Source organism: Panthera onca, chromosome D2 (genome assembly GCF_046562875.1).
Source record: "Panthera onca isolate mPanOnc1 chromosome D2, mPanOnc1 haplotype 2, whole genome shotgun sequence".
Lineage (NCBI taxonomy): Eukaryota > Metazoa > Chordata > Mammalia > Carnivora > Felidae > Panthera > Panthera onca.
Window position 1 is genome coordinate 65,373,335 of NC_138349.1, and position 13,179 is coordinate 65,386,513.

At 38.3% G+C, this 13,179-nt stretch overlaps 1 protein-coding gene across 3 annotated transcripts in view; it reads left to right on the top strand.

Annotated features, from left to right (window-relative positions):
* Positions 1 to 13,179, top strand: part of ANK3 (ankyrin 3) — a 687,918-nt gene that overhangs the window by 165,525 nt on the left and 509,214 nt on the right. Inside the window, exon 1 of one of the 3 annotated variants that reach the window (XM_060642717.3) lies at positions 3,200 to 3,781. The exons of the other annotated variants lie outside the window; for them this stretch is intronic. Within the exon in view, the coding sequence (XP_060498700.2) occupies positions 3,719 to 3,781 (63 nt within the window). The 5' untranslated portion in view covers positions 3,200 to 3,718. Of the gene's footprint in view, positions 1 to 3,199; positions 3,782 to 13,179 lie in introns of those variants that run through there. 3 annotated transcript variants of the gene reach the window in all.

Consider the following 13,179-nt stretch of genomic DNA (forward strand, 5'->3'; position numbering starts at 1 on the left):
ACGAGACTTAACTTGGCCCTGGTTGTTGTCCTCTTATGCGAGTTATTTAATTTAAAAATAGAACTGTCTCAGTAGATCTGTATCAACTAGTTTAGGATCGTTTCTATCTGGAGTAAACTCTAATTAGGCAGGCGGTTCTGTGGAGTCATATTTGGAGCATTGCAATCCAGTTATGTTTTCCAATTTGGTGACCTGATAGAGAGCTTTGTTTCCAAGTTGATAATTTCAGTGTATTTAGCTTATAATTTTTTTCTTAGACTGAATTTAATTTCCTCAAGGGTCGAGGAATTTTAGAATTTGGATGAAAAAGAGATAACTCTTGGAAAGTAGTTAACATTTAAGATTTTTGGAACAAGGATTCACCTGCAGACTGTTTTTAGATTTTTACTCAGGGCAATTTTAATATGCACTGGTACACCTTTCGGCATATTAAAAACAGTATTTCTGTGAATGCATATTTCTAGAGTACAAGTGTAGGAAGGACCTTTAAACAGTTATAAGGAATAATTTTTCTATTTGTTACATCTAAGTTGTTTTAATTTTTCAGACTTTAATGAAATTTGTCTAATTTCACAAAGTGAAATATGTTTTGTATTGTGAGGAATTAAATTACTATTGATTTTGCGATGCTTTAAGGCCTTAATTCTGACACAGAAAAGCTTTTTGCCTTATAGACTTTTAGAGATTTGTTCCTTCTAAAATGCGTAGAACTTATCAAGTTACAGAAAACAAACATCAAACATATTATATACATCACCACATTCTGTTATTATCAAACTATACCTTAAGTCATTTTGTTACTGAAGTATACAGTTTGACATATTTAGAACTTAATTTTTGAAACTGGGCTTTCTATCAGATTTGATTATACAATGTGACATCTGGAAATATTATTCCATCAGATTTATGAATTCCTTATTGGTAAGGTTAATTCCTTCCTAAAATGATCTTTTGTAGAATTTTGCTATATAATTTTATATCTAAAAGTCCTGTTTTTTTCTATCCAACCAGCAGAGAGCACTTTAGCTAATAACATGAGCAACGTGTATATAAGTGAATAGTGAAGATCATGCTTTATCAAAGACATGGGCAATTATCATCACTCACAACCCCATTCTCTCCTGTCAGTTCCAGTTTATTTCATCAGTTTCCTAAACTTTTCATCAATTTAAGCACACTTTTGTAGTTTAAAGAAGTTATTATAACAACATTTTCTCCAAACCCATTCTTGTGCTATTTACTTGGCCAGAAATTTTGTGTTAGTTGTTTTTTTATAGATTTGATAATCCTAATTTATCAATTTTTATACAAATGGACTAAATTTAGTCTCAATTTCTGTATACCTTTGTTTTGTTTTGTTCAGAGAGGCTCTACTCTGGATACTCAGTAAATAATTATTGACAAAGAATTTTCTGGAAGGGGATTCAACTCAGTCATTCTTTAGATACCAGGAATCAAAATGTCAGGATTCTACTCTAAATGGGTGCAATATCACTGTTGCTTAACTAGTGAAGAATGCAAAGATTTAGATAGTCTGACTTCGGTTCCACCTGCTTACATCCTTTGGTTTATACAGAATTTGTATAAAGTACCTACCTCACCCTTGTCCCTGAAAAGGTCAGCAAGTAACAAACCCAGGCTTATCTGATTAAAGCATATGAAGGATAGAGACAATAAGATACTGCCTAGTGCCCAGATTTCCCTGTGCGTTGAAGATGAGAAGGGTTGAATCAGGGAAGAAGGTGAAAGGTTTATTCTTCCATAATATGATTTTTTTTTACCTCGTATTGTGTGACAAGAGGAATGTTGAGAAATAGCAGCAGAAAGTGGGGACGATGGAAAGGTAGCAGTTCACAGTCTGAGCAGAAACTTGCAGTATGGGGTTACAAGCCTGACACCATTCAGAATTGTGGCCACATCAGACTTACTGAGGTGTACATTATTATAAAGAAACAATGTGAAACCTCATAGTGGGTAGCTCCAGTAGCTAACCTACAGTTCATAAAATCCAGGTAGCTCTTGGAAAGGCCATTTGCACCCGTGGCCCTGGCCTGCTTGGCCACAGGGGGACATCTCAAGCATCCCTCACACTCAGGTTTTCTCGGGGTGGGGGCTGGTGATTTGAGGTGTGGTCGAAGGAATGTTTGCATATAAACACAAACCCCCTTCCTATGTTAGGTAAAGAATGGGGAATATTTGAGTATAAACATCTGCCCTTTGGGGTCAATATTTTAGCATCATTTCCTCAAACCAGTGCTAAATCTTCCCCCACACAATACTGAAAATTAGTCCTTGTGATATGGTTTTCCCTGCAATGCTGTGCTTTATATCATTTTAATCCAATTTCTTGTGAATAAAAATGTTAATCCAATTGCTCCTGAATACAGTTGTTAGAGCGAGAAAGGAAATGATTGATTCCTGGCTTCTGGGCCCCTAAGGATGGATCTGACCTTGCTGTTCATCTCCTCCTCCCCTGTTCACTCTTCCTGTCTTTACACCCGTGTGAGTTATCTGCTTTGAGAGACCTGTTTCAGTCTTCGTGGTGGCCTGTGTTGGCTCACAACTTTGTTCCTTCCTGAATCAGAATGTATCTAGCGCTCTTCAAGAGATGCTTACATGACGGTTTCTGCTTCAAATTCAGCTATGTTTAAATGGATGGAAATCAGGGTCAGGGAGTTTCTCCTCAGGTGGGAGCTCCCCCCCCTCCCTCCCAGGTATCCAGAAAACACCCTGCAGCCCTTGGTTAGGATAGTGTGTGGCGTGGAGTATGTAATAGGAGTATGTACTGTGTCTACATGTGTAGACGGCGGCTCTGCTTGTCATATTTCCTGAGTGTTCTGGAGGGCTTCTGGTGTTGGTTGGTTGGTATATTCATGGCAGGAAACCAATGATCAAATACAAATGAGGGTAAATTAGGTATGGGGCCTTCTGTAATTAGCCCTTCATTAGAAATCTTTAGCCAGAGATTGGCAATTTGCCCATCTTTTTGCTCATCACATAAAGAGAAGTAAGCATGGAGAAAATGTAACCTTTGGCTTTGCCAGTAGTAGTAGGTCTCTTTTATTGTCTGAATCACCCAAGTGTTTTTTGCGAACCTGTAACCTGATCTTTTATCACTCGCTGGACCGCCTCCTCCTCTGCTGTGCCCTGATGCATTCAACACATGTGTTCGAATGGGAGGCCGGCAGCCCTCAGAACAATTTACATTCTGCTTCCCAGCCTGCCACAAGCAGCAAATCAGCCTCTGGGAAGGCTTCGGGAGACTTGTCAGCAGTCTGTAGCTTATTTCTGTATGTGTGAGGGTGTGTGTGTGTGTGTGTGTGTGTCTCCGTCTCCCTCTCGCTTTCTCTCTCTCACCATTTACAGGCTGGAATCACTGTGGAGGAACAAGCAACAAAGTGTTGTCAAGATTTTATCTCAGGGTAATGATTAGTTAAATATGAAAGGCTGAAATATTGATTTTCATTGTGAGAATCATTGACTGTTTGATGTAGAGAACACCCAGTTTCTTCCTGAGGAGAAGCTGAACGGTGCCACATTCGCAGCCCGCGGGTCTCTGACAGCAGCAAGGGCTGGGCTGAAGCAGCGGCTGCCTGCCCGGGGAGCACCCGTAAATGGACTTTGGTCTCAATGCTTTGACTCTTTGTCGTGGTTTTGGATGTTGGAATACGGGCGGTGATCTCTTGTCTTTTATAAACTCACCTGATTTAAAGGAAAGATGAGTGAAGAACCAAAGGAGAAAAATGCAAAACCTGCTCACAGGAAAAGGAAAGGAAAAAAGGTAAGAAATGAATAAGCAACATGTTCTCTGTATTGTTCTCTGGCTCCGGGGAGGAAGTGATCTTCAGGCTGGATTTTTCAGAGATTGGATTTTTAAGAAGCTGCTAGAATCAGATTGCTTTTGTTTTCCAGGTCTATTAATAATGGGTGTGTTCTGTGTTGGAGACAAACATCACAACTCAGATGCATTGCTAAAATATTTAAAAGGTTAAATATAGTCATTTAGATTTCACTGAAGTGGTGTGTTTTTCATAGCGATATTCAGGATTATTAAGTAAACACATGTCCTAATTATGTGGGTGGGTGTGTTTTTTTCCCTTTAAATTTTCCAGAGTGCTTGTTAATCAACAGGGTACAATTACTAATGAATATTATTATGGTATAGATGTTTAGCTTTAACACATATTTGAGGCAAACTTAGGGAAACCTGTAGTTACACTTTAAAATTACAGCATGGAGGTGAACTCCATTTTAATTATTGATCAGCTTATGGCTGACAAATCTCAATTTGCAATAGACTCTGCAGTTATACAGCCATATGCCTCATCCATTACAATTTATAAAATTAATTTTGTTTTCCATGTAAATTGAAGAATCTCCCAAATATCAATAGATGATTACTATAAACCTGTAGATTCATTTTGGTTGTCTTGAATGTGTATATCTTAAAATGTGCTCCTAACTTTTTAGTACATTTTGAAAATGGGGGTTGGGGGGGAAGGTAGTTCCCTAGGTCTAGCATTTGCTTTTGATCCATTGTGGCTAATAAACTGGCTTCCATAGGGTGTATACCAGCGGAAAAGACATTTGTATAGCTATAACAAAGAAAAACAAATTCCTAAAATAGGATTTTAGTTCAGAGCTAGTTAAGGAAAATGTGTACTATGTATTTTTTTTATCTATAATCAGAATCTTCAGATAATATCTTCTAATAGCTAGGGCCATTATATATAATAGTGACTCTTTAAAATGCTTCCTTGACCCAACGTAATGTAATGTATGTTCAACCAATGGACATGTAGGGAATGGACGATTATAGTAGAGAAGATAAAGATATCAACTCCTCACTGAATTGTCAGCATTAACAGTTTTTTTTTAATTGTTAACAAACAGCACTGTTCGTTATTTATGGAAAGGTTCATTTGGTGTTCTTAAAGGAGCTACTATCAGTAGACTACTCTGAGGACACGTTTATGAATGTGCCATATTCTAGGGCAGTGGTTCCACATCCTACAGACGGTGAAGCTGTGCAGACGAGCTTTAAGTCAGCCTTGACTTCTTGTATGTCGTCTCCGCAGGGATTGATGATGTTGCAAAGGTGCTATTCTGATTTCCCAAGGGAGCAGGTCGCAGCTGCACAGCACAAATGATTTGTTTAATGCTTGGCATAGCGGTGCTGGTCTCAAGGAAAGCTGTCAGCTTTGCTCATGTTTATGAGATATGGCCTTAAGTGTCTGACAGGCTCCACCATGATTCTGAACACGGAGTGTCATGGGGAGCCCAGACACACATCATGAGCCACGACAGTGCAATCCAGATGAAAGTGAGCGGTGGCTGGGTCGGTTGTAAATCCATTGAGCCTTTATTTGGAATCCTTTAACATGAGCATTTTTTTCTCTCTTCCTTGAAATTTTACCAGCTGTGTTCCACTTCTCCTCATATAAGGTTATCCTTCTCAGAGACAGTATGAAGTCAGTTGCTTTGATTCCTTCCCTCATATGTGCTATACTCTCCCAGCTGCTGTCAGGGTACTCTTTATGAAGCCTTCATTATCACTCTGCCTCAGTACCTTCCAAACTCCTTCCAGCCTGCTTAGTGAAGTCCAAATTCCTCACTACAGAACCCGAGGCCCTTCCCAATCTGACCTGCACCCACATCCCAGGCTTTTTTCCTCCTTTACCATTTACTTCATTCATAATTGACTCCATCCAAACTGGAGATCTTACCAGCCCCCAAATTAATTATTTCTTCTGATGCTTGTCCTTTGTCCATGGAGAAGGCATTTCTGTGCCAGCCTGCCTGGTGAAATCCTACCCATCCTTCAAAGTACAAGCCAGATCTTGCTTTCTTCTTGAAATCTGTCAATTCACCCTGCTTAGAAGTCAGTCAGTCTTCTGGATTGACACAATACCTTATACTATCAAGACACTTAACACATTCTGCTTCTTTTTCAAGGTATCGTGTACCTGTCCTATTCTCTTATCTATATTGAACCTGCTGGTATTCACCTCAGGAGGCCCTCAGTATGTTCCTTGTATGCAGCTGACACTAAATAAATGTCCCATTGAAAGATCTCTCTCATTTACTGACCAGAATTCACCAAGAAGGTTTAGTGTTAGAGTAGATACATACCAAGTAGGAGGTATCTTTTAAATGAATAGGCCTCTTTCTCCCAATATTTTCTGGATTAAAAATATAATAATTTTTTGTTTTCTTAAAAAGGATATATATGTATACACACACATACGCGCGCGCGTGTGTGTGTGTGTGTGTGTGTGTGTGTGTGTGTTCTATTTCCTTTGGAACAAAGTATTCCAGAAGGTCTCGGGTGTTCTAGATGACCTACACTGCAGCATCGGTGGGTGTGGTCAAATGAAAGCATTTCAGGTGGGAACTATATGCAACCTGACACATTTTGTTGCAACAAGCTCCCCAAATGTTTGAAATATTCCTAATTATTTATGGAGTGGTTTTAAAATAAAATTTAGTGTGGAATCCTTTTTGTATAGGAATATGTCTCAAAATGGCCTTAAAAATTATGTGTTGTTGTTGAGTGTTTTCAGAACAGATCCCATGTTTAGGGAATTTGTGTATAAAGTCTCTCATGAGACATATTTAATATTGGTGCCAGCAAGCTAGATGCAATGGAATCATGATATTATTCCTTCTTTAGTGCACAGGAAGTGTTTTGTATTTTGCTCAGAGATAGAAGGATGCAAATTGATGTGAGGAAATGTTTTTTCCTAATAATTTCTATATTTTGCTCTGAATGTGAAGAGGGAGTGTGCATGGGTGTGTATGTGTGTGCGCATGTATGTGTGTGTGTATCCATATCCTGTAGCTATTTATCTTTCCTTGTGCTGGTTATAAAGAGAAGGATTTACTGAAAGTCAAGAGAGCTGGCTTCTGATATAGCCCTGCTTCCAACCGGATGTCATGCATAGAACAGTCAAACTCTTCAGCTATAAAATGGGGTTCATGTGTCTGACACAGCTATCAGGGATATTAGGAGAGTAAAATAAAAATCATCAGTAGGGCCATATTTTCAAAAGAGATGTTATAAATGATAACACCTAAAATCAAAGTGGTTGTTATTGTGGAATTTCAACCTTCTATAGATTGCCTGATTTTAAAGAAGAAATGGCAAATGAGGCCATTTTGCCCACATAATATTATACTGACTGCCGGAAGTACTTAGCTGAGTCAGCCACCAAAGAATAAGTGTGAAAAGTGTCATTTGGTGATTTTATTTATTTAGCATCTGCATTTAATTGGCCTAAGCTACCATAACAAAATATCATAGACTGGATAGTTTAAACAACATACATTTATTTTTGCAGTGTTCTAGAGAATGCAAATCCAAGATCAGAGTGCCCACATGGTGGGTCCTGGTACGGAGGGCTCTTCCTGACTTGTGGATGGCTGCCTTCTCACTGTATGCTCATGAAGCCTTTCCTTGGTGTCTGCAAGTGAAGGGAGGGTAAGGAGGGAGAGACTGATTTCTTGTAAGACCGGTTGGATAAGCAGTGCACCCTTATGACCTCATTTAACCCTGACTACCCCCTAAAAGCCTTGTCTTCAAACAATTACATTGGGGGTTAGGCCTTCAACATATGAATTTGGAGAGGGGGTACAATTCAATCCATAGGAGCATTCAGAGAAGGGTGTGGTGTCCAGATTCCCAACTTCAGTATGCTTAATAAAACATGTGATGGTGCTTAAAGTCCTTTCAATTAATTTAGTTATTCAGCAGATGCTATGTAGTGGACAGTCTTTAATTACTGGGCCAGGGCCAGCTATGGTAAACCAATCCCTGCAGAAAGTATAAAGGGTACCAAATAAAGGTGAATTCAGGTTCTGTTGGTGGCAGAATGAGGGAGTAGGAAATTCCATCTGAGGGTGATGTTAGGAAAGAATAGATAGAGGAAGGCATCCTTGAATTGATGTTAAGAAGATATGTGTTTTCTAAGTGCTCCCCAGAGGGTCAGAACCTTCCAAATAGAGTGTGGGATGAAAGAGAGAGAAAGATTTGAAGCCACCTGCTTCCTGCTTTGTAATCTAAACATTGTTTTGTGTGGTTGGAGTATAGTGGACAGGGATGTGTCATTGCAAGATACAAAGATGGAAAAAAGATCAGGGCCAACTCAAGAAGTTTGAGCTAAAGATCTCTTTATTGTTCTGGGTTCACCAAAAGGCTTTGAGCAGATGAGTATTGAAGTCAGATTTGCTCTTTAGAAAAACACCCTTAGTATTTGGTAGAAGTGCTAGGTCTTTATTTTACACCATCGTCCCATCTGGTGGGAATATAGGTCATATATTTTACTGCCGATGGTTGTTGAAAACTTAGGTCCTCTAGCCTTTCATTCAGTGACTTTTTTTTCTTTACTTCTTTCCTCCCTCCCTTGCTTCCTCCCTTCCTTTTTAGTGGCAGATTGGAAAAAATACTTAGATACTTAGACCCTGCTGGGTAAAACTCATTGTAGTGAGTTTGCTGATTTTCTAGGGAACGTCAGGAAAGGATTTTCACCATTTCAGTTCGCTTGCCTCTTCCATCTTAAGAATCCAAAATAACTTACTTTAGGTTAGTCTTTTTCACTTTGTGTTCCTTCTGCGGGTGGACTTCATAACTTTCTTTCTTTCCTAGTCTTTTTTCCCGTGTCCTTGCCTTATGTATGAGAGCTGTCTTTGTTTCTTCTCTTACGACGCTTATGTTATCCAAATATATACCTGTTTTTTTGAGGAAGAGTCAAGAGAATGTCCATTTCTGAATTTCATTCACTATTCCTAATGCTGCTGGAGTTTTCATTGTTCGAATTTTTGTTTGTTTATTTTGGTTCTAGTGTCTTTGGTTAGGTGCCTTGATAGCCGAGTGCCCTCCAAACTGAGGTGATGTGCGGGCACACTTTGTACACATGACATCTATGTTGACCTGTGTTGTAATTTTTATTTGTGTGTTTGGACATTGCTTGCTATTGCTCTAGAAGCAAATAGCTTCTTGAAGTCTTTTGTTGATGAGTGGGATGAGTTGAGTTATGGTTCACGGAACATGATCACATATCCAGTGCTTTGTATATGAGGACTAATGTACACTCCATGTCAAATGGCTTTTATATCCTTTTCCATTTCACTGCATGAATCACTATCAAATATTTCTTCTTTTAGTCTCATGTAAGTAGAAATTTTTTAATGTTTTTAAATTTATTCTCAATTATTTTTCTCTTGGCTGTTGCACTTTATTTTTGCAAATACTATCAATTTTATAGTTAATAGGCATTTAAAATGTTTAAATATCTTGTGCATCCATATCCAAGAATCAGAAATCTTGATTGCTCCAAGAATGAATTTGTAATGGTATTTTCTTGAACTTAATATTGGAGTTTGCTAATTTCAGTATGCAGATTTCCATGTTGTCTTTACTCAAGACGTTTGTACATTTGAAACTTTCTTTTTGCAGGGAGAGAGTGAATGAATTAAAAGAACCTGAGAGGTTACTTCAGGATTTCAGAATTTCATTAAAAACCCTCACTCAATTTAATACCACTTTTTATTTTTTTAATTAAAAAAATTTTTTTTAACGTTTATTTATTTTTGAGACAGAGAGAGACAGAGCATGAACGGGGGAGGGTCAGAGAGCGGGAGACACAGAATCTGAAGCAGGCTCCAGGCTCTGAGCTGTCAGCACAGAGCCCAACGCGGGTCTCAAACTCATGGACCGTGAGATCATGACCTGATCCGAAGTCAGCCGCTTAACCGACTGAGCCACCCAGGGGCCCCTAATACCACTTTTTAAAAATCGAATTTAGTGAGGTACATTTACCTGGAAATTTTCTTCAATTTTTTATTAGCAAAAAGGCAGTTGAAACTTGATATAAATTTATTTTCTGTATAGCAGCCTTGGGGCATGGCCCCTGAACATCAAATCCATAAAGGAAGCCACTGATATCCCACAAGTTCACAGTCCCTTCTCCATAATTCCAAAATTCAAAACGAAACCTGAAAATATTTTCTAACTTCTTTGGCGGCAAAATCTGACCCGACCTGAACTCATTTGGCAGCAAAACCTGTTCTGACCTTATGTGAAGCTATTTATAGTTTTTATTTATCCAACATAGTGTGAATATTCATACGTTTTTCTGCAGAAGTAAAAATTCTTTGCTTATGGCGTACGGTCCCAACATACTGTGGGGGTGAGTCCGTAATATTGGTATATACCTTTCTAAACTCTGGAAAGTTTTGAATTCCAAAGCTTTCCTGGTTGCAGAACTTCAGATAATGGATTGTGAGTCTGTACTGAGTCCTGAGCTGCGGCTGGACATGAGCCAGCATGACTTAAGGTTAGCTTGCAGTGAGGAGGAAGGGGCTTGTTTTTGTCCTTAATAAATTTCAGATAAAGTGGCATTTTGTAATGCTGGGCACCATATCAAAGGTCCCTGATGCAGTTTTCAGTCTTGCAGGAAAAATTACTTCCAGGTGCAATCTAACAGATACTTGCTTGTTCGGCAATAAATCTCAGCATTTTTGGAAACGAATTTGACAATAAATTTTATATTAAAAAAATAAATCTGAGCATTTTGGACAAGGTGGTTTTGAAGATAATATTTATGAAGCCTTTTTGTTGTTGTTGTTTTGTTTTTAAGTAGTGAATTGTGGCATACCAATAGTAAGAAAAAAAAGTCTTAATATGTTATTTAGGAAATTTTTGATTTTTTTTTGTTATTCATGGCCATTTGATGAGGTCATGAGAAATAACTGGTATATGTTTTCTAGAAGAAAAAATGTAGATTTGGGGAAATTATTGTTTGATTCAATCACTGTGCCTACTTATGGAGAAAATAATGTTAATCATGAGGGATAATTAATTTCCCACAATTAGCACATAAAATGACTTTCTCTGTCATCCGTCTTAGATAAAAATTCCCACTTATGGGTGTATTACTCATATGTTATACAACTTAATTTTAAAACTTTTCGTTCCATTTTTTCCTCACAGTTCTACATGAATGTAAACATAAAGTAATTTATTTCATGGTTATGTTAACAGCTTAAAATCTAGAAACTTCTCTCAACTTCTTAATCTTTCTATTGTTTAACTTTAGTCATTGACATCCATTGGTTCTGCCACCACTAGGGAATAGGAACATGCTGTCCTAAGACATCTCATTAATATTATTGGAAATACCAATTGATAAACTGGCTTTAACAGTGTCTTGAAGAAAACCAAGATTTGAAATCATTCCTGTGAAGTTTGCTTGTGAAACTCAGAATGTAATTACGCAGTTTACTGAATGCAGGCCATCCTGTATCTTTCACTCCCAACTCACTAGTCTTTTAAATTATATGTTTCATAGCACATGAGATATGTTTGGCATTTCGTGTGTGTGTGTGTGTGTGTGTGTGTGTGTGTTAAAACAAACTATAATGGTACAAAGCTATTTAGTAGATCTAGTTCATCATTTTGATTCTGCCTCAATACCATAACATTTCTTCTTTCAACAAATCTTTTTTGAGTGCTCACTATTCTAGGTGTAAGGGATTCATCTGGGAACAAAAGAGGCAACAAACTTAGAGAGTGAGTACTAGCAGTAAGTCAGTATGGAAATTCCACAAGAGGCCTCTACTCTAGAGAAAGACTGGATTTCAAAGAAGGGACGGCCCCTATAGCTAGGGAAGGAGTTTAAAACATGGCGGGAAGTAGCAGGCAAGGCCTTGTGGTAGGGACCCCCTTAAGCGGTAGGAACCCTTGAGCGGTGAGCTCAGTCATGACAAGGACTTGGCCAGCTCTGGAAAGATGACATTTAGGCAGAAGGAACTGCTTGGGGAATGCCCTGTAGTAGTTAGGTCCCCAGGAAGGAACAGTTTAGTGGACTCTTCTCATTGGTATGAACTTTAAAGATTTCTGTACACTGCTCTCAAATGTCTTTTTCTTCCTGAAATTCAGTCAATGTTTTGTGAATTTTAAGGGTAAAGAGCAATATTTTATGGAGGCAACTGGGGCTACATGGCACCCAAACAGGGTAGCACCCAGTGAACTTGTGACGACGATGAGCTTTTATTCTACTTTTCATGTTCCTTTCAGTGCTGCTCATTGTTAACCAGTGTGACTTCAGTACAGCAAGGAATTTGGAGACTTACAGGAACCCTCATCTCTTAAGCTTCTAATTAACAGTGACTCCCCCCCACAAGTACACAGTCTATTCAATAAATTAGAAATACAAATAAAGACATACATCAGAAACTAAATTGGATAAACCTTGATATGATGTTTGTGCACAGTAATTTTTGCAAATAGCACATATGTAGCCCATGAAATAAATATGCCTTGCCTGAGAATATAGACTTCATAATTCCAAGCATTGGTGTCATCTTTAATGTCTATGTTTTGTGGGCACTTAAAGAAAAATTAAGCGATAATTATAGCAGACCAAGCTAATTCCTTGACATGAAGCTTAACCTCTAGATAATTTATCTGGGAACATTGTGTAATTTTCCTTTGTCATTTCCACCATGCTGGCTTATTTAGGCTTTACGTGCAGTGATTTCATCACTAGGCAATTTATCTTGGCATTTTACAAAATTGGAAAATTTCTTTGAAACATTATCATGTTATCTTAAATATCGTTTTCACCATTTTTAAATCTAGCTCATTTTAACATAGAGGGAACATCAAAAATACATACAGAAGTTGAACCGCAGTAGTCTGAATATTAATGAAAAAGATTTTCTGTGTAATTGCAGGTAATTAAGTGAGTCATGTATTCAAGTAAATATTTATGAATAACTTCAAAGTTTCTTTTTAAAAACAAAAGCAACTACAGTTCTGATTTTATGGATTCCCACCCCACTGCCCCCACAGAGATGTTTATCAAGAATTTGGGGCGCCTGGGTGGCGCAGTCGGTTAAGCGTCCGACTTCAGCCAGGTCACGATCTCGCGGTCCGTGAGTTCGAGCCCCGCGTCAGGCTCTGGGCTGATGGCTCGGAGCCTGGAGCCTGTTTCCGATTCTGTGTCTCTCTCTCTCTCTGCCCCTCCCCCGTTCATGCTCTGTCTCTCTCTGTTCCAAAAATAAATAAAAAACGTTGAAAAAAAATTAAAAAAAAAAAAAAAAAAAAAAAGAATTTAATGGATGCCTCCTACCATACATGTGGGGTTATTTCACTCAATCTGTTGTTTTGGACACAGA